Here is a 21931-nt window from a genome sequence, read left to right as displayed (position 1 = left end):
CAATGATTACGCCATCATCGATTACATTACCTGGCAACAACAAGTGGTGTAACAAGTCAGTTAAAACTGAAAATGCAATAGGCATGACGTCAACTAAGATAAAATTCATGCAACTAATTATAAAAGGTCGATTTCACCACATCCTCACGATCATACTGTAATAATCACATAAAATACTTTCTTTTCTCTTGCATGCTGTCGTCATTTTCTACGAGTTCCTTCCCCCAATATAGGTGCAAGTATCCTCCTAAATCCCTAATCATCTGATTGGACAGAGGGGGTATTTACGTAACGCTAAAATTACATTAAAAGCGAGGCCACGAGGAAAAATCACCAAATCAAAGGGGTTCTGAATATTTTACTTTTGAAAATAAGAAATCGGTTTTTCTGACATAATTATTAATTATACCACGAGCATTAGTTAAGTCACATATTTGAAAATCAAATGCACTATATTAAATAAATTATAAAAAGCATGTGGAACACATCAGAAAAAATATTGTCGTGTATGAAAATATGTAACTATTCAAGCGAAGATGTATAAGTCAGTAGAATAATGATGCATAGAAATGAATATCTTAGCAAATTACCAAATACTTCAGAACTAAATTATCGCAATTGAAAGGTTAAAAAGTAAATTGGTAAATTGTTAAAAGGTTTAGGACTAAGTAACTCGAACACAATGAGATTCGATGAGAGATTAGTCCCTCAATAGATCATAGAATAGGGTGTTTCTAAGGATCATTTGGAATAGATTTTGTAACGGTCAACAATCACCAAATTCAATGAAGAGTATCTTGCCTATTATTGTGATTGCCTTCAAATTTTAGTGTATCACAACATTTTGTATAGAAGTTACATGAATGCGGGCGGTTAAGATTTGTTATGGCCTCAGAATCCATCAATCTGATGGACCATAGAAGATTCCATACAGTAAAATCATGATAGTAAGGGCACGTTTGGTAATGATTATATTCTCGGGAACAAATTATGATCATAAATGATTATTTTTATTCTATTCCCAGGATTGATTCTGAGTAAAAGAACGCGTTTAGTAATTATACAAAATTTTGATTTTGAAATAGAATTGCATTTGGTACCGTGTTCATTGATTCTTGTTCCAAATCAATTTATTTTAATTTTTAAATAATTTTTTCATTTTTTCATTTTTTTTTTTCTTTTTTTTTTTCTTTTTTTTTTTTTTTCCTTTTTTTTTTTTCTCCTATTCTAATTCTTCTTCAAGTCGGTCGCCGACCCTCATCGGCTCGGCCCGCCGCCAGTTGGGCGAGGCCCACTTGGCCACCGGCGAGCTTGCCAGACCTCACCCTAGCCTGGTGAGCTTGCCAAACCGATCGGCGCGACCGGCGGGCGGCGGCGGCGCGACCGGTGGCGGCGGGCGGCAGCGACCGGCGGTGGACGGTGAGTGGCGATCATGGGATGGCGATCAATAAAGAAGAGGAAAAGAGAAAAAAGAGTTTTGATTCTCAAATTTGTTCCCAAATAATAATCAACTTTTTTTTATTCTTGATTCTCGTCCCAAACTGATTCTTGGAACAAATTTGTTCCCGGGAAGAAAAATTTTACCAAAGGCGATTCTCGTCCCAAACCGATTAAAGAACAAAAATCAAAATCAGGCACTGTTTGGATGGTTACCAAACAATGCCTAAGAGTCCGATTTTACCATCATTGGCTTGTCAGAACGGGAAAATTCATCAGTCAGTCCTCATTCTCAAGCTATTCTTTCATAAACTTTAAGGAAAAGAGGAGTGTCTTTATGGTCCCTCGCCAGCAGCATGCACTCTTCATTTTTCACCGTTGAATGAAAGTGCGACAGAGAAATGAAAATGCCAAATGACAAGAGATCAATGTTGTCAATATTAGGGGCAAGCATGGTTTCATGATAGAATCTGGAATTTGAGAACTGGACGAGTGAGGACCGATGAAAACCTATAAGTTTCAGGTTCCAAAGTATGCAAGTTCCAAAATATGCAGGATAGGTTTCAAATTCTAAAAAATGATAAATCTGTTTCAACGAGTAGATTCTAAGTTCTAATTGGAGAAACCTAGAACTTACAACTCGAAACCTATAACCTACAACCTGAAATAAGTTTTAATATTTTTCTTGATCCATATCTCTATGCGATCTTCCAATATTCTATGTTATTCGATAATGAGTATATAATATGAAAACACTAATCCGAATTTCCATTTTGTGGCTAAGATTTTTACTTTATTAATGTTCATAATTTTCATAAATCTAAATATAAGTTATGATTAGTGAATTGTAATCGTTCATATAATAATATAAGTGGGATCTAGGTAGAACTTGAAACGTACGATAGAATAGATTCCAAGTTTTAGGATATGCAAGGTAGGTTTCTAGTTCTAAAAAAATGAGAGACATGTTCCAATGGGTAAGTTTCAAGTTTCAAGTGGAACTTGTATGTAACTTAGATTCATTCATCCTTACTTTTATCTAGTTGAATTTCTTGCCAATAATTCATTTTCTTTTGTTAATAGTTTTGTGTATTCTCTTTGATGAATGACAAGCTCATTTATTATTATTGCGTTCATTTTCACTTTGTTTAATTAAAAATGAAAAAAAAAAAAAAACATGTTGGATCCTAAAATCAATCTTGAAACCTGTGACAGGATAAGTTATAGGTTCCAAAAAATGAGGAATCTGTACCCAATAATAAGTTCTAGGTTCTAAGCGGAACCTTTAAGGAACTCAGAACCGCTCACCCCTAATCAATATAGGACATTCGTAAAGGTATTCCACTTTCTTCTAACGTTTTTTTTTTTTTTTTTTCTAGACTAGAAGAACATTCATCGGACATAATATTAGGGCATGTTAATCAAAATCTCAGATGAGGCTGAGCACACATCAACATAGCCCATTTACTCAGCACGTCATCATGTCAAGCTTACACAGGTTTGTGTCGTCAAAGAAACAATATGCTTGTACACAACTGCTATCATCTTTGGATTGATCCTCTCTATAAAATGTTTAGACAAATTTGATGTTGACAAGTTAGTCACAACACACTAAGAATATTTGTGCACATTTGAGCACACCTTTACACATCTAAACATATTTGACAAGTTTGTTCTACTAGTCCTTATCTTGAACGGATCTAATATGTCCCATCAAATTATAAGTGTCCCATATTTTTTATTTCAAAATTGTGAGATAATGAATAACCATGTCAAGTTTATTCAACATTTTTATATACGAAAGGGGAAGTGAATTTGACCCATTCAGATCAGGTATACTGGTTAGAGATAAAAATAAATAAAAAAAAGAGATTGATTCAACTCAAACTTGCATGTGACAAGCCAACAAATTTCTGTCAGCTCATCAAAGCATTATCTGTTCTGTTCTTCAATGCCAGAAGACCAAATCTTGCATATGACAAGCCAACAAATTCCTGTCGGTGCATCAAAGCATTACCTGTTTTGTTCTGTTCTTCAATGCGAGAAGACAAAATCTTTGCACTTTCTGCACTACACAAATTTCATTCCGTACGGTGCTTTAGTAGTAACAACTCTGTGCTGCTAGAATGATCTCAACAACCCAACTAGCTCGCTCAGATAATGGCAAGAAGATCCCCCATCACCTATACTAACATCGCACTTGTGCTTCAAATCCAAGACCCTCTGCCTCATCTCTTCACCTTCCTTTTCCTTCATCAATGTTCTAACAGCTCCTTCTACTGTCCCTCTCTCTATCTTCCCCTCCAGTTCTAATCCAACCCTCCATTCATGAGTTAAGTACCTCGCATTCACCTTTTGGGCGCCAAAGCATGGTTGACATATCATCATAACTCCTTCACATATACTTTCCAGTGTAGAGTGCCATCCGCAGTGGCTCCAAAACCCTCCCACTGCCTCATGAGCCAGTACTTTCTTCCGAGGTGCCCATTTCACAAATGCATATCCTGTCCTTAACACATTCTTTGAATTCTTCATCCATCGACTAGATCCATTTCGAACCTGGAATTGAGCCAGGCCTAATAACCCACAGGAAAGGCTCCCCGCTATTTGCCAGACCCCAAGCCATTTCATACAACTGGTCTTGGTTCTGATGTGCTATGCTTCCCAGACTCACATAGATGACTGAATTATGAGTTTGCTCGTCAAGCCATGGAATGCAATCAGTATCCTCTTTACAGTAAGCTAACAGCTGAGGTAGGAGTGAGTTTGTGTGGAGGGCCTATTGGAAAAATTGGAACTTGGTACTGTTGGTAAAGCTGCGCCAGAGGTGACTCTTCAAGGCAGTGAATCGTGTTGAATATAATGGCCAAAGACGACCTCATATTACTGGTCAAGACTACCAACTCCAAGAAATAGTCCAAACTTCCAAAATTGGAGAGTGGTAGGTCTTTGAACCTGAGGAGCTGACGCAGGGGCACCGGAGCCTGCAACATGGAATCTAATAGAGCACATCAAAAGGCATTTGTTAGTCAGCACGGAGACAAGTGAGCTAGAACCCACCGGCTTATATACTTAGTGGTTTGACGGTGCTCAGGATAATCTGGCATAGGTGTCAAACTTGGATGATGACAGAGAAACCATTCTTAGAAAAGGTATAGGCACAGAGGAGACTCATCGGATCATAAACTATAGGGTCATGCTGAGGGTCACACACAGATTTTAAAACTGCAAAAAAATTTCGGCAATACATCCATCCTCATAAACAAAACGGAATATGAGCAAGATTCTCCGTGACCATAATATTAATTAACAAAGAAATAAGTGTAACTTAAATAAGAGAAATTCAACATGTACCTGGGATCAGAATGCCTTTAGCTGGAGAAGAATCGAGCGGACTATGGTAGTAGCAGCACTGCTCGTGTTTGAAGCAATGCTAGGAATCTTCAAATCGTGGGCAACGGTTTCCGAGAAGTACACTACTGCATTGTAGATGATGCCGCAAATCTTGTCACCCGGCTCCATATGATTTGTGCCCCTAGTTAGGCACTCCCTGAAGCTGGACTCACAGTTACATTAAGCCTCAGCATAATGGCTATCAGATCAGGGTTTTGAACCTCCTCTTCAGGCAAGCCGTCAGGTATGCATAAGAAGGTGAAATAGGGGAAAACAGAGGAATCTGGACTGTTGAAATTGTGAGCAACTGTGATGGAGAAGCCCTTGGACTTGAGGATTATCGCCAGCTGAAGCATGGAGTGAGGTGGCCCTGGAATAGTCCCGGGACCAGGACCAATCTCTTACCATTTCGCCCTTGATTTTCCATCTTCTTCATCTCTTTTCCAATCAGAGATATGAAATGCCATGCAGAGTTAAGCTCTCACACACAGAGGCTTTTGCTGATTCAGGCTAGTTTTACTCTCTTTGAAAATCTACGCAGAAGAGACCCAACAATCGAGGACAAATAAACAGGACACACCAAATAGTTAATTTGCGAAAGCTTGGAGTAATTGAACTTTTTAAAGAAGCACTTGGTTTTTCTCTCTCTGTCTTCTTATTGGCAGCTTTTTTGGTCCCCACTGTATTGCTTGTGCTCGTGAACAAGTGGATAATACACTACGCAAACTGCTAGCTAGGAAAAATCCAAATAATTCCTGAAGCTTTGAAGCCAAATGAAAGATAGGCAAGCAAGATCAAGAGTAAAGCAAACATCCACTCGAGCAATCAAATTTACCAGATAAAATGGAGCTGCAATTGCAACATTAACGTAAAGTTTTTTTTCCAGAAAAGTATTGCCAGTTCAGATTACATCAGTGTATCAGAGACAACACCCGGTTCATACAACTCTCCAAAAACACAAGAAAGAGACGAAGCGCACAGACTCTGCACACACGAAGCCTCGAATTCACATTAGCACTCGCAAGTTACTATTCCAGACTCTAACCAGAAATTTGAATGGCCTTGACCTCGGGCTTCTTCTCCTCCACCTTGGGAACAGTGACGGTGAGCACTCCGTTCTCCATCGAAGCCTTGACCTGATCCATCTTCGCATCCTCCGGCAGCCTGAAACTCCTCATGAACTTCCCGCTGCTTCTCTCCACTCGATGCCACTTGTCATTCTTGTCCTCCTTCTCCACCTTCCTCTCTCCACTAATCTGGAGCACCCGATCGTCCTCGATCTCGACTTTCACTTCCTCTTTCTTGAGCCCGGGAAGATCGGCCTCGAACACGTGGGCCTTGGGAGTTTCCCGCCAGTCGATCCTGGTGTTGACAAAGGCGGAATTTTCCCGGAAAGTAGAGGCGGGGAGGGAAGACGAAGGGAAAGGGAAGTCCTCGATGGAGTCCCAGAAGTCGAGAGAGAAGGGGTCGAGGGCGTCGCTGCGTCGGCCACCGAACCAGCTCGGAATGAGCGACATGGGTCTCTGAATAAGTCGGTGGGACTGAAGCTTGACTTTGGAGGACGCGAGATCGATTTCTGCACGGTTTTGGAGTTCCTTGGTGATTGGCTTTCTTGCTGAATCCTTGTCGGAAGGAGAGGGACGTGGTGGGTATTTACGGGGACAAGAGGAGGTCTTCTCGTACGTTCGTGAGATTTCTGGAACGAGGTTTGAGCCTGAGCGAACGTTCTGGTTATGGGCTTCTAGCTCTTTCTGGACGCTGGGCCTTGCTCATGGTCATGGGCATAACATGTGTCATATCCAACTACTCGCCTTTTCGTCTCCTTTTTCATGTTCCTCGTACTTCTCTTTCGGTTTCACCAGATTACTACGTCGACATGTTTATCATTTATGGACTCGAGGGTTTCCATTTTGTTCATTTTTGTCGTTGCTTATTCACCAACATGTCGCGTGACGTAGGCGTAATACAAAAAGTTTTTCTTAAGTTTCAATGTTACTTAAAATGACCGTTAAGTCGTATGTTATAAATATATTATTGATTTATTTCATGATAGTTAAGTTATTGGGGAAAACGGACTCCTTTAATAGTGACAAGAGTGAAAAGGGGTCGAAGATTCAATTCTTGATTTTCCTAGTTCATGGTATGGCTCTACTATCCAAAAATTCCGTGTTTAATACGCTCGAATTTTTGCCTGCTTAAGTCAAAATGTTGATAGAACTCTGTGTGTCTATTACCTTATGTCGTTCAATACTTGCATTCATACTATTCACGTGAGCGTAATGAATATGAGGCATCGAATCTGTGGCCCCACATGATGCGAACTTTCATAATATATCATGCAGCAATCTTCAATTTCAATTCTCTCCTTGGCCAAAGGATGGGGAAATTGGTAGAGCATATAGAACTACGTAAAATTATAAACTAAACATGATCAGTTTGTTTGAAACATGTAACCTTCCATGCCAGTGGTAAAGACTAAAATTGAGTGACTAATTACTTTCATCCTTCTAAAAGCTGAAAAGACTCGTGTGACGCTACCTAAGTTAGTTTTCACCCATTTTAATAGAAAGTCAGTTATCTAGGGCAGATTTAGATGCGTTGACAAAGTTGAGGGGGACAGAGTAAAAAACAAAAAGATATTAGCCCCCTACGCTAGAGGTTGCACAGTAATCTAGACAAGATTAATCCTTAAGACTATGCAGCAGAAGCTAAACTCATATAGTCTGTCCATTTTGCCTGGTATATGGCTAGAAAACAGAGAGCGCTAGACCTCAGCAATACATTCACCACTGTAGGATAACTTCTCGAAGGCATTCTGAGATGAGATAGGGCCGTCTGAGGTGGTTTGGTAACGTCGATTAAAGGCCTTCAGATGCCCTATTCATATGGCACCGCTTGTGGGTTCATTGTTGGGGGGGGGGGGGAGGATTATGGGATCTAGCCCACAAGCCATTGTCTTCATTTGAATCATTTAGAAGACATTCATATTTATTTAGTGGCCCACGTCCTTCTAACTTTCCTATGTGGCACAAGATAAAACATTATTTTGTTTGTTTCACAAATAAACAACCAATAGAATTGCCTCGCAGAAAATTTCCATACAATAAAATCAAGATAGTAAGAATCCAATCATTGGCACTGGCTTGTCAAAACGGGAAAATCATCGGTCTATCCTCGTTCTCAAGCTACTCCTCATAATTTAAAGAAAAGTGAATTTATGGTCCCTCTCGAGCACTTTGCGCTCTCCATTTTTCACATTGAATTAAAGTGCAACAGATAAAAAGAGTTGCCGATCGACAAGAGATTAAGGTTGTTAATATGGGATATTTTTACTGGGCTGGAAGAACATTCATCGGACATAATAGTAGGGCATGTTGATCAATCTCGAATGAGGTTGAGCAGATATCGACACAGCCCGTTTACTCGGCATGTCATTGAGTGTGCTCATGTCAACTTTATAGAGGTTTGTGTCATAAAAGAAACAATGTCGCTTGTACAAGACTGCTATTATATTTTCTTTCTTTTGCCTGGTCTCTTATCTACCTTGAGGCCAGGTAAGATTGCCGGGTCCTCCCTTGCTTCTGTCTTCCTCTAGTAACTGATCTTTTTCTTCTTAACTCACTAAAACACCATGAGGGCATTCTCAAGCAGTGGACACGATAGTATTTGTCCTGGGTTGATCCTTTCTATGAAATGTTTAGACAAGTTTGATGACATAGTTGATAAGTTAGTTGCAACGAGACAATGCACTTAAGAAAATTTACGCACATTTGAACACACTTTTACACATCCGTACGTATTTGACATGGTTGTTCTAGTGGTTCGTATCTTAAACAAGTCAAATGTGTCCTATCATTTTATAAGCTTGTCATGTTTAGGTTTCAAAATTGTGACATAATGAATAACCATGTTAAGTTTACTCAAACTTGAAAGGAGAAGTGAATTCGACCCATTCAGATCTGGTCCACTGGTTTGAGAGAAAAAAAGGAGATTGGATCAACTTAAATTTGCATATGACAAGTCAGCAAATTTCTGTCAGTCCATCAAAGCATCATCTGTTCTGTTCCGTTCTGTTCTTCAATGCCTGAAGACCAAATCTTTGCACTTTCTGCACTACACAAGCTTCATTCCGCGCGGTACTTTAGTAGCAAACAACTCTGTGCTGCTAGAACGATCTCAACAACTCGACTAGCTTGCTCAGATAATGGCAAGAAGATCCACCATCAACTATACTAACATCGCACTTGTGCTTCAAATCCAAGACCCTCTGCCTCATCTCTTCACCTTCCTTTTTCTTCATCAATGTTCTAACAGCTCTTTCTACTGTCCCTCTCTCTATCTCCCCCTCCAGTTCTAATCCAACCTTCCATTCATGAGTCAAGTACCTCGCATTCACATTTTGGTCACCGAAGCATGGTTGACATATGATCGGAACGCCTTCACCTATACTCTCAAGGTGGAGTTCCATCCACAGTGGCTCCAAAACCCTCCCACCGAGTCATGAGCCAGTACTTTTTTTTGAGGTGCCCATTTCACAATGCAAGCCCTGTCCTTAACACATTCTTTGAATTCTTCATCCATTGACTCGATCCATTCCGAACCTGGTATTGAGCCAGGCCTAATAACCCACAAGAAAGGCTGCTTGCTATTTGCCAGACCCCAAGCCATTTCTGACAATTGGTCTTGGTCCAGATGTGCTATACTTCCTAAACTCACATAAATGACTGAATTATGAGTTTGCTTGTCAAGCCATGGAATGCAACCAGTATCCTCTTGCAGTAAGCTAACAGCTGAAGTAGGAGCGAGTTTGTGCAGAGGACCTATTGGAAAAATCGGAACCTGGTACTGTTGGTGAAGCTGCGCCAGAGGTGACTCTTCAAGGCAGTGAATCGTGTTGAATATAATGGCCGAAGACAATCTGATATTACTCGCCAAGACTAACAACTCCAAGAAATAGTCCAAACTTCCAAAATTGGAGAGTGGTAGGTCTTTGAACCTCAGGGGCTGATGCAGAGGCACCAGAGCCTGCAACATGGAATCTAATAGAGCACAACACAAGGCATTTGTTAGTCAGCACAATGACAAGTGAGCTAGAACCCATCGACTTTATACTTGGCGGGTTGACAACATTCAGGATAATCTGGCTTGGGTGTCAAACTTGGATGATGACAAAGAAACCAGTCTTGAAAAAAGTATAGGCATAGAGGAGACTCATCGGATCATGGACTATATAGGGCCATGATGAAGGTCACACATACAGATTTTAAAACTGCAATAAATTTTTGTAGATACATCCATCCCCACAAACAAAATGGAATACGAGCAAGATTCTCCGCAACCATAATATTAATCAAGAAAGAAATGAGTGTAACTTAAATAAGAGAAATTCAGCATGTACCTGGGATCGGAATGTGTCCTTGTGCCTTTAACTGGAGAAGAATCGGGCGGACTATGGTAGTAGCAGCACTGCTCGTGTGTAAAGCAATGCTAGGAATCTTCAAATCATGGGCAACAGCTTCCGAGAAGTACATGATTGCATCGTAGATGATGCAGCAAATCTTGTCAACTGGCTCCATATGGTTTGTGCCCCAAGTTAGGCACTCCCTAAAGCTGGACTCACAATTGACATTAAGCCTCAGCATGATGCCCATCAGATCGGGGTTTCGAACCTCTTCTTCAGACAAGCCGTCAGGCATGCATAAGAAGGTGAAATCGGGGTGAGCAGAAGAATCTGGACTGTTGAAAAGTGTGTGAGCAATTGTGATGGAGAAGCCCTTGGACTTGAGGATTGTCGCCAGCTGAAGCATGGGAGTGAGGTGGCCCTGGAATGGTCCTGGGACCAGGATCAATTTCTTGCCATTTTGCCCATCACTTTCCATCCTCTCTATCCTTTATTCAATCGAAGATATTCAGATGCTATGCGAAGTTATGCACTTGAAGACGGGCTTTTGCTGATCCAGGGTGGTTTTACTCTCTTTGTAAGTCTAATCAGATGAGAAGTAATGGGACGGAGGATGCGAAGACCCAGCAATGAAGGACAAGCAAGCAGGTCAGTCCTAACGTTCAATTTGCGCAAGCTAGGAATGTAACTGTGGTCAAGTTTGACCCGGCATTTGCTGAATAATTAGAGAAGCTCGCTCTCTCTCCCTATGGTCAAGTTTGACACGGCATTTAATGAATATTTAGAGAATATCTCTCTCTCTCTCTCTCTCTCTCTCTCTCTCTCTCTCTGGGGCTGTGCTTCTTGGCAGCTGTCCTGGTTCACAGCATCTTGATTCAGATAATTTATTTGGATGAGTAATTAAAGGGAATATCACGTCAATCCTCTTCCCTGGCTGGTCCTCGTGAACTAGCGGATAAAATATACACTGCTGGCTAGAAAATCCCTAATAATTCCTGAAGTGAAGCCAAACAAAAGACAAGCGAACAAAATCAAGAAGTAAAGCAAAGATTCCCTTCGGCAACAAATCCCGAAGTAAAACTATGAGCGACTTCGTCTCTGAATATGTCGGTGGAATGAAGCTTGACTTTGCAGGACGCGAGGGATTGATTTCTGCTCGGGTTTGGAGTTTCTTGGGAATTTGCTTGCTTTCTGGATCCTTGTTGGAAGGAAAGGGACGTGCTGGGTATTTATGGGCAGAAGAGGAGGTCTTCTCGCGCGTTCATGAGATTTTTCCGAAACGAGGTTTAAGACTGAGCGAGCGTTCTGGTTATGGGCTTCTGGCTCTTTCTCGACGCTGCGTAACATTTTCAACCACCTCGCCTTCTCTTACCCTTCCTCATATTTGTCTGTCAATTCTGTTCCTTTTTGCCATCGCGCATTCACATTTAAAGATCATTTTAATAATCGAAAAAAATTGATTTGGTTGAGCGCCATCTCATCGTTATGTCGTGTGATATAGGTGTTATACAGTATGTTTTTGTTCAACTTCAATGATCCTAGAAATGATCGAAATCATACGTTACTCATGGTTGGCCCCTTTTTAATCGCTTAAGCGTTTAAAAAAAAAAAAAACACACGGTTCCTCTGATGATGACAAAAGCAAGAAAGCGTCGAGAATTCAATCCCAGATATCGTTGTTCATGGTTATGGCCCTCCTATCCAAAAATTCTGTCTCAGGCTAGCCTAGATTGCCTACTCAAGTTAAAATATCGATTCAACATGTGTATTTGTGACCTTATTTGTGCAATAATTACATGCATGCTCTTTATGTGAGCATAATACAGTGAAGCATCAATTCATACCGCGCCATGTGAGACGACCTAAAATCATATATTATCTGGAGTAGCTTTCTTACATCACAATGTGAAGAAGAGAAAGTTATTGTTGAAAAGAAAACAAACGTCTCTGCCACTACCCTTTTCCCATAAAGTGTCTTAAGTTTTTTTTTTTTTTTTGGACAAAAAGTGTCTTAAGTTTAGGATCTTATTTTTGTTATCGTTTCTCAACGAAAGAAGGGATTATAGTTCAAATAGTCCATAAACTTTGATCCAATTACAATATTCTCTCTGACCTTTTAATTTGCACAGTATAGTCCTTGAACTTAATATGCAATATCGTCCTCAAGCTTTTAATCTATTTAATAATCCCTAAACTACTGATAAACATTCAATATAGTCATTTCGTTTATGTCAATTTGACATAATCTAGGAGATTAAATAGAACATCTATCAATAGTCCAGATCATATTTAACAAATTAAAAGTTGAAGAATGACATTCCACATTGGATCAAAGTTCAACAAGTACATAGAACAACTTAAAAATTAATGAACGGTATTGCACATTAGACCAAAATTCATGGACGATTTATGTCATTTTCCCACCAAAAAATGAAGAAATGGCAGAGAAAACTTAGGACTCCTCTTAATTCTAGATGTTTTGAACAGTTATTTGAAACATGCAGCCTTCCCTAACTAGTGGTAAAGAGGAGGTTGAGTGACTATTTAGTTTTACCTTTCTAAAGAGACTAAAAAGGCCGTGTGAGAACACGTGATTTAGTCTCCACCTATTTTGATAGAAAGTAGGTTTTTCTAGATCCTTGAGATTATGCAACCAATGGAAATCTCAAATAGTCTGTCCATTTTGCCAGGTGCATGGCTTTACAATTGAAAGAAGTGTGGCCACTAGATCTCAGCATAACATCTTGAAGGCCTTCAGATGCGATAAGGCCGTCTGAGATCATTAGGTAATGTCGAACAAAGGCCTTTAGGTGCCCCGGCGAGGCGATATGAATGAAGATGGGATGTATTAGTTAAAAGAAGTAGGGGAAATACCAGAAAGACGTGGAAGAGCTCATAGAAAATCTAGAAAAAGATCAAGCACAGCAGCATGATAGAATTCCTACTGCCCCTACTTAGTGGGACGAGGCTCGGTTGCTCCTGTTGTCGTTGTAGAGATAACATCCTCAGGAGGAACATTCATTCTTAAGTCAATCCCAATGAGACTGCTCGTGTCATTCGACGACAGGAAGAAGCAGGAGCACTATTGGTCTTTATGAAGCTTTCAGATAAGAAATCTGATTTCATATCTCAGTCTGTCAGGCCTTCGGATGCTAGTTCCCTTTGAACTTTCTACTTAAAAAACATCGGCACTTCTCATATTGCCAAAAAGAACATGAGAACCCCCCAGATCAGTTTGACTTTTGCAGCAGCTGAATTTTGAAGCTGTATATTTTTTTGATACACTTGATTTTGTCTCAAGAAATAGAAAGGTGTCTGAAAGGATGCAGACTTCGAAGCTCTTTTGCTTCTGAGTCCTGCTGTCTCTAGCTGTCTTTGACTAAGACAAGCTCTGTCAGCTTACTTAAGGCTGTGAGTTTCAGTTACAAAACATTCATATATACCAGGTACTGCTTCCGTATGGTGACTTTTTCAAGAAGGTTACAAGCACCAGTGTTCGAAACAAGTTATAACCACCCCATTTCTCATACATAAGGAGCTTCTGGTGATGTCAGTAGCAGTGGACTTCAATGCCATCGTATAGGGGGAGTCGCCTCAGCAGCAAAATAATTTGAATCCGCAAAGAGATAAGAGCAAGTTTTGGGATGGAATCGAATTAACTAGAAATCTTGCCGGAGAAAAAGAATATTCCCACGTGAGATTAAACAAAGCCAGACATGAAAGGAAACAAAATTTCTGGTGTCCTGGGGGTAGGTGTTTTCTCCACATGTCTCATGGTGCGACAGCCAATTTGTTTACCACTTCTTTATTTTTCTCTCCTGGCAAGAAAAACAAATTAATGAGAGGATTTCTCTTTGTTTTCCTTAACATTTCGCCAACGACCCAGTATTGAATATAAGACCATTCATTTGACGAGTTCATCCAGGAACGAGGCTCTGGTTGTAATCACATGAGAGAAATGGAGGAACGAGGGCAGAGAAGCAATGGTAGATTGGTGCTAGTCCCCTGCCCCCCTCAAGGACACATAACCCCGATGCTCAATTTGGGATCCCTCCTGCATTCCAAGGGCTTCTCTATTGTAATAGCTCACACTCACTTCAGTCATCCCCATCCATCTGGTTTCCCCAATTTTACCTTTGCTTCTATTCCCGACTTCTTACCGAAGGATGTCCTCTCCTCGGGGGATGCTGCAGCTATTACAGCAAATCTCAACACCAACTGTGAAGGACCTCTCCGCCAAGTATTGTCAGATATGATGGCACAGGATGGAGCAACCGAGAGTAAAATCTCTTGCGTGATTTATGATTCGCTGATGTATTGTGCAGAAGCCGCAGCTTATTATGTGAAACTTCCTAGCATGGCTTTGCGCACTAGTAGTATCGGCACACAGCTGATTTTCTCTGAATTGCCTCGGCTCCAAAAGGAAGGTTATTTTCCCCCGAAAGGTATGTTCAATCCTCATATAGTAACAGACAATAAACTATCAGATATCAGTATGCGCAATAACCTTCTAGTCACCTCTGTGATGTAGTTTGACAGTAATTTCACTAGAAATCAAGAGTAACAAGCATGCGGCATCAATTGGATGTTAAGAATGCACTTTCTTTGGTGGAACTCCGATAAACTGGAAGGGCTTCTGATTTGATTGTGTTTGTATCACAAAGAAATGCGACAGCAAAATTTAGGGTCTCTTCAAAATTCGAAGAGATTGTTTAGCCAAGCTAAATAGAGAGTGAACTAATCAATGTGGCTCAAATATAATTTTCCCTTGACAGATCGCACCATTAGTCCATGTTGACACATTTTGAGTTCGGCTCGTAATTTTCTTTTTCTTCGACAAAGTAGTACTTTAACAGGGTACCTTTGTGTCTTCGTAAAAAGCACTTGCTGCAAAGAGGAGGTAAGCATACTAGGTCTTCACAGCGACTCGGTTTCCAGAAGACGAAACACTCACTAGATGTTAGCCCAGCTGTCCAAACCACCTATTACCTCTTTAATCAGAGTAGACAGCATGGAAATGAAGTCAACAGCACCACACATGCTGAAACTGCTTGTGAAAGATCATATTCTGGCCTTAATGCAGAGCAATCTGACTAGGGAGGAAGAAAGAATGTCCACTAAATACAAAATAGGAAAAAAAGGACCACCGCTTTTTTATCTTGCTGGAATATTCAAATCTCGGACTAGTTTTTATGTTTTTATCAGACTATGAAATCGTATAAGCAATACATGCCAAGCAGCAGTTTTTATGACTTTACAGATCGTTCGTCGAAAGATCCAGTTCCAGGCGCTTATCCCTTGAGATGCAAGGACTTGCCTCTTTTTACAAGCGATCCAGAACCAATGGTGCAGGTAATAGCTACGGCACTCGATATAAAGACATCTTCAGCCATTCTTTGGAACACAGTGGACTGCCTGGAGGAACAGTTATCAGACCAAGTCCAGAAACAATACCATGTGCCATTTTTCTCACTAGGCCCGTTGCACAAAGTTGCTCCAAGTTTACCAACCAGCATATTGGAGGAAGAAACCGATTGCCTGTTGTGGCTTGATAAGCAAGCTAATGATTCGGTCATATATGTGAGCTTAGGAAGCTTGGCTTCGATGGATGAAAGAGAGTTTGCAGAGACAGCTTGGGGGCTGGCGAACAGCGGCCAGCCATTTTTGTGGGTGGTCCGACCTGGCTCAGTCAGAGGCTCAGAGTGGATCGAGCTGTTGCCAGAAGGGTTCGAAGAAGCCATCCAAGAAACAGGCTGTGTCATAAGATGGGCTCCGCAGAAGGATGTTTTAGCACACCGTGCCGTGGGAGGCTTTTGGACCCATTGTGGATGGAACTCGACCTTGGAAAGCATTTCCGAAGGAGTCCCGATGATATGCCAACCGTGCTTGTTCGACCAGAATGTGAACGCGAGGTACCTGTGCCACGTTTGGAGGGTGGGATTGGAGTTGGAGGGTGATCTAGACCAGAAAGAGATAGAGCAAGCTGTGAGGAGGCTGATGGTTGGTGAGGAAGGGAAAGAGATGAGGCTGAGAGCTGCGGCTCTCAAAGACCAAATCAAGTTGAGCATCAGAAAAGGTGGTTCTTCGCACACCGCAATAGAGGAACTAGTGAATTTGATCATTTCTCTCTCATCTGATGATGATCACTAGAAATAAAAGGCTAAACGAGATATTTTATCCTGTTATTTGACAAATGTGATCGAATGCAGCAGAAGGAACCCAACCCTGCACCTTGGGCTGAGCTCAAAAGGAGTAACATGGTTTCTACCCTGTTGTAATCCCAAAGTTATCAGCTTCTCTATATTCCAGGTACCTGCAAACCCAATTGAAAAAACGATGCCAATGTGCAAAGTGTGGCACTTGCACTTCTGATGGATCCTTCCCAGAATTTGAATTAATCCGACAAGAGTGAAACTAATTAAACTCCCCATCCGCCGAAGCAGTATGCGAAACAAAATAAGCGGCATCCCACGAACAAAACATAATCGAAAGACTGTTGAGGAACCAAGATAACATCAAACAGAAGTTAGGAAATGACAACTCGAATTTCATTACAATTGAAGAGTCGTAGTAGGAAAATATATATAGCCATATCAGAAACCAGGGGACCGAGCCTCCCAACTCAGGACACACGAAACCCGCATAGTAACACAGCATACACACAGACGCTCCTCTATGTAGAATCGTCACTCTCAACCAGAGATCTCGATGGCCTTGACCTCAGGCTTCTTCTCCTCCACCTTGGGAACACTGACGGTGAGCACCCCGTTCTCCATCGACGCCTTCACCTGATCCATCCTCGCGTTCTCCGGCACCCTGAACCTCCTCATGAACTTCCCGCTGCTTCTCTCCACCCGGTGCCACGTGTCGTTCTTGTCCTCCTTCTCCACGTTCCTCTCGCCGCTTATCTGGAGCACTCGATCGTCCTCAATCTCCACCTTGACTTCCTCCTTCTTGAGCCCGGGGAGATCCACCTTGAACACGTGGGCTTCCGGGGTCTCCTTCCAGTCGATTCTCGTGTTCACGAAGGCAGTGTTCTCCCCGAACGTCTGGGGGAAATTAGAGGCGGAGAGGGCTGAGGAAGGGAAAGGGAAGTCCTTGAAGGGGTCCCAGAGGTCGAGGGAGAAAGGGTCCAAGACGTTGCTGCGACGGCCACCGAACCAGCTTGGGATGAGCGACATGGTTGTGGAATTACCAGCGAATAACTAAGAAGTGTTTGACAGAATGCTTGGACTAGGACAGGAATTGCAATCGTCAGACGATGTGGTCTGGAAGAGGATGCGTTCGGTTGCTAAATAGGGAACGGAGGAGCATTCTAGTACATTCGCGGTCTTTCGAGGTTCGACGGACGAACGTTCGAGTGAAAAGGCGAATCCGGTCGGTCCATCTGGAAACCTCGGACTGGGCCTCGTCAGGATCCTTTCGGTAAGAAAACAAAGAAAACTCAAACTCGCCTCACGGGACGATAAAACGAACTCTGTTTCTATTATTGATTAAATAAAATTTTGTCCAACCAATTAAATTAAATTGGATCCCAAATCATGAATACGACTCATGTTTATTTCCCACTAATCAAAAGATACGGTTTAAGGAGCCCTTCCGTAACAAAAATATAGTCATTCTGACTAGGAAGATACTAGGCCAATGATGACATTATAGTAACGGGGTTTTTAGGGTGATTTCGGAAGAGTTTTGAGAGTCCCCAACAGTCTTTGAGACGCAAAGTCCCATTATTTGCTTTGAGCAAATAAGGTTTGGTTTAAGTGACTTTTGGGATGTTTTTGCAAAGCGCTGAATCAAACACATACTTAACCCCTATTGTGGGATGTCATTCTCTATTTTATGATAGTTTCGATGGCTTTTTCCTCTCCTAATTATCCTTTTACTTATTGAAAGAGTTTGATAACGATTATTGTAGTTATCAAATTTAAACCGAACCTCATTTCCCACTACACTATCCGCAATTCCATTTTTATCGATTATTTGAATCAATTATCATTACTTCTTCCCATCCCATACACATGAAGAAGATGTTTTATGTGACGGTCATGTCATTATTGGTTAGGTAACATAGTAATGACACGTGGTAGAATAAGTCAATCAAAAATGAAAGCATGACATATTTTTATGTCAATTAGGATGGTATTCATAATACATGAATAAAGATAATAAATTGTTTGCACTATGTCATCACAGCCACAGTAGCAATGACATCTCGAAGGCATTTTGAGATAAGAGAATGCATCTTAGATGAAATGGTAATGTTGAATTAAAGCCTTCAAATGCCCCACTGAAAATGATGTGTGAATAAAGATTGGCTATATTCATTTTATTTTATTTTATTTTATAAATCTTATCTCACACTTTTACTCGACCTCTTCGCAAAGTACAAAAGTCGAACTCCACATTTGAAGCTAAATGTCTCCGTCCCACTCAATTCCCTTACCGTTGGGCCGCATGCCCAATGGGTGTATACATTCATTAAAAGGGGTAAGGGAAGCTCCAAAAAGATGCGAAAGGAAATGACAATGAAAGATATGGCCAACCCAACTCAGTGGGATAAGTAGGGTAATATCCATATTTGGAAGAGAATCGACAAAGGATCAAGTGCAAAGTCATAATAGGATTCATGACCGACCTCACTTAGCAGCATAAGACTCCATTGTTTTTGTTGCTGATGTAGGGACAACATTTCGAGGACGAATGTTCTTTATTAAGTCAACCACGACAGACCACTCACATCATTTGACAAAACAAAGAAGCAGTAACATATATGGACACTCGGACCCTAGAGTGCCAAAAATTGGCACATAAGTGTCAAAAGTTACGAAAATAACACTCAAAGTACTAAAATCGGAGTAAAATTGATCACTTAATGCCAATTCATGGAAAATTTGGCCAAAATGCTAACGTGGCAATTTTCCTGTGAAGTAAGTGCAAAACGACGTCATTTTGATATTGACGTGATAAAAAATTAATATAAAAATTAACTAAATGAGATTTTAAAACATATTTATTTAAAACATTTAAAAATAAAAATACAAAAAAAAAAGGGGGATGAGGGAGGCGGTTGAGTGCTAAGCCTTCGCCGCCGCCATTTCCCTTTTTGTAATATTTGTATTTTTAGTTTTAAATTTAATTTAATTAATTTGTTACCATATCAGCATCAAAATGATGTCGTTTTTTCATTGTCTAGCCACGTCAGCGTGCAAAATAACGCTGTTTTGCATTTATTTCGCCGGAAATTGCGCACATCAGTATTTTAGCCGGATTGGCGCTTAAGTGATCTATTTTGCTCCGATTTTAACACTAAGTGTCACATTCATAACTTTTGGTACTTAAGTGTCCATTTATGCCAACTTTTGACACTTGAAGTGATTTTTTGCCGCATATATGTTGGTCATTGCGAAGCTTTTTCTCGAGGACAAGGATTTTCTCTCATATCTCTATCTGTCAGGCCTTACGATGCTAGTACTTTTAGAACTTTCCATATGAAAAAGATTGGCATTATTTATGTCGCCAAAAGAGAGAGAGAGAGAACCCTCCTGATCAATTCGACTTTCATGGCAACTGAATCATGGAGCTTTATTATTCTTAGATACCCTTGAGTTGTCTCAAGATATTGCTAGGTGTCTGAAATGATGCAGACTTTGAAGCTCCAGTGCTTATGAGTCCTGCTTTCTCTAGCTGTCTTTGAGTTAGACAAGCTCTATCAGCTTCCTCAAGGTTGTGACTGTCGGCTACAATACATAGTGTATGTTATTCTGCTCCAGAGACAATTGTTCTGTAAGGTCAATATGGTGATTTTCTTGAGAAGGTTACGAGCACTCTCATGTTGAAACCAGGTCATAATCACTTCATTTCGGATCAAGGACGAGCTTCTGATGATGCCAGTAGCAGTGGACTTCAATGCCATTAGAAAGGAGTCGCCTTCGGCAGAATATATAAAATCTGCAAAGAGATAAGACCAAGTTTTGGGACGGAATTCAACTTAACTTGAAGCCCTGGGTGAAGGAAGGTAGCTGGGACAGGAGAAATATTCTCTGCTGGCTTTAACATAAGATTGAGCAAAGCCAGACAGGAAATGAAACAAAATTTCAGGTATCATCATGTAGTTTTGCTCCCTCCACATGTCCATAGTAACAAAGCCGCTCTCCTGTAATCCTGTCACCCTTCAATAATGTAATCGATTTGTTTGCCACTTTTTATGTTACCGTCCAGGCATCATGTCATTGATGCAGTACTGAATATAGGGCTTTTCAAATGATCAATTGATCCAGGACCGAGACTCTGGTTGTGATCAGATGAGAGAAATGGAGGAACAAGGACAGAGATGCAATCGTAGCTTGGTGCTAGTCTCGGTATCCCTTTCAAGGACACATAACCCCAGTACTCGATTGGGGTCAGTCCTGCATTCCAAGGGCTCCTCCACTGGAATGGCACGCACTCAATTCGATCATCCCGATCTGTCCGGTTTCCCCCAAATTTATCTTCCTGTCTATTCCCTACTGCTTACCGAAGGAAGTCCTTTCCTCTGGGATCCCATAGCTCTTGTAGCAAATCTCAACACCTGTGAAGGAACTCTCCAACAATAATTGTCAGATAGGATGGCAAAGGAAGGAGCGACCAAGAATAAAATCCCTTGCGCGATATATGATTCCTTGATGTACTTTGCAGGAGCCGCAGCTCATCAAATGAAACTTCCCAGCATGGCTTTGCACACTAGCAGTATCGACACTCCGCTGGTTTTCTCTGAATTCCTTCTGCTCCAAAAAAGAGATCACTTTCCCTTGGAAAGGTATCTTCAATCCTCAGATAAGAATATACACAATAAATACGCACAATAAATTCTCCGTTACCTCAGTGACCTTGCTTGATAGTTTTCTCACTAGAAATCAAGAGTAACAATCACACGGTATTGGTTGGGTGATAGGAATGTTCTTTCTTTGGTTGTACCAACCTAAGCTGGAAAGGCTCCTGATTTGATTATGTTTGCTATCTTAAAGCATTGCGAGAGTCTCTTCAAGATTTGAAGAAACTGTTTAGCCAAGCTAAAGAGAGAGTCAACTAATCAATGTGACTCAAACATGAATTGCACTCAAACAGCTCGCATCATTAGTCCATGTTGACATATTTTGAGTTTGGCTTGTAATTTTCTTCTTCTGCTACTCATTAAGCATAATTTTTTTATTTTTTTTTTGGAGTAAAATGCTCTTGCTGCAAAGAAAAAGTGAGCATACTAGGTCTTTAGGGTGACTCAATTTCCAGAAGGTAAAACACTGATAGCCGTCACCCTAACTGTCAAGACCAATCATCACCTCTTCCTTTTGTCAGAGGAGGCATGTATTTGAAGTCGACGATACCACACATGCTGAAACTGCATATAAGATCACATTCTCATATTCATGTCGAGCAATCCAACTAGGAAGAAAGTAGTCTACAGTGTATAAAATTTGAATAAAAGGAGTATCTCTCTTTTTACTTGCTGGAATATTCTATTGTTGGTTTAGTTTTTATGTTTTTTGTCGGACTATGATGTCATAAAGCCAATACATGCTAAGCTGCAAGACCTTGACTCTGTAGATCCAATGTTGATTGATACCATTGCAGGCGCCTACCCCACGAGATGCAAGGACTTGCCTCTCCTACCTGGCCATTTAGAACCATGATGAAGTTAGCAGCTATGGTGATCGATATCAA

At 40.9% G+C, this 21931-nt stretch overlaps 5 protein-coding genes and 1 pseudogene across 5 annotated transcripts in view; 1 reads left to right on the top strand and 5 right to left on the bottom strand.

Annotated features, from left to right (window-relative positions):
• LOC104422437 (UDP-glucose iridoid glucosyltransferase-like) overlaps positions 1-10932 on the bottom strand; it is a 36564-nt gene extending 25632 nt beyond the window's left edge. The window contains exon 1 of the mRNA XM_039303923.1: positions 10229-10932. Within this exon, the coding sequence (XP_039159857.1) occupies positions 10229-10709 (481 nt within the window). The 5' untranslated portion in view covers positions 10710-10932. The remainder of the gene's footprint in view (positions 1-10228) is intronic.
• Positions 3314-5531, bottom strand: LOC120289211 (annotated as a pseudogene).
• Positions 5686-6478, bottom strand: LOC104422434 (18.1 kDa class I heat shock protein). The gene has a single exon (XM_010034756.3). The coding sequence runs from the start codon at positions 6345-6347 to the stop codon at positions 5871-5873; it is 477 nt and encodes a 158-aa protein (XP_010033058.2). The 5' UTR covers positions 6348-6478; the 3' UTR covers positions 5686-5870.
• LOC120289210 (UDP-glycosyltransferase 76E2-like) lies at positions 8757-10219 on the bottom strand. The gene is given in 2 exon segments (XM_039303924.1): positions 8757-9285; positions 9288-10219. Coding segments are annotated over 2 exon segments (867 nt in total). The 5' UTR covers positions 9865-10219; the 3' UTR covers positions 8757-8995.
• Positions 10933-14116: 3184 nt separating the features above from the next.
• Positions 14117-16516, top strand: LOC104422436 (UDP-glucose iridoid glucosyltransferase). Its single transcript, XM_010034758.3, has 2 exons — positions 14117-14676; positions 15492-16516. The coding sequence occupies exons 1-2, from the start codon at positions 14181-14183 to the stop codon at positions 16379-16381; spliced, it is 1386 nt and encodes a 461-aa protein (XP_010033060.2). The 5' UTR covers positions 14117-14180; the 3' UTR covers positions 16382-16516.
• A 209-nt stretch (positions 16517-16725) lies between these two features.
• Positions 16726-17521, bottom strand: LOC120289213 (18.1 kDa class I heat shock protein-like). Its single transcript, XM_039303926.1, has one exon. It carries the CDS (start codon positions 17410-17412, stop codon positions 16924-16926), a length of 489 nt encoding a protein of 162 aa, XP_039159860.1. The 5' UTR covers positions 17413-17521; the 3' UTR covers positions 16726-16923.
• Between the last annotated feature and the right edge of the window lie 4410 nt (positions 17522-21931).

This window comes from Eucalyptus grandis, chromosome 10 (assembly GCF_016545825.1).
Source record: "Eucalyptus grandis isolate ANBG69807.140 chromosome 10, ASM1654582v1, whole genome shotgun sequence".
Taxonomy (NCBI): domain Eukaryota; kingdom Viridiplantae; phylum Streptophyta; class Magnoliopsida; order Myrtales; family Myrtaceae; genus Eucalyptus; species Eucalyptus grandis.
Note: the sequence above shows the minus strand (reverse complement) of the source record. Positions and strands in the feature narration are given on the sequence as shown.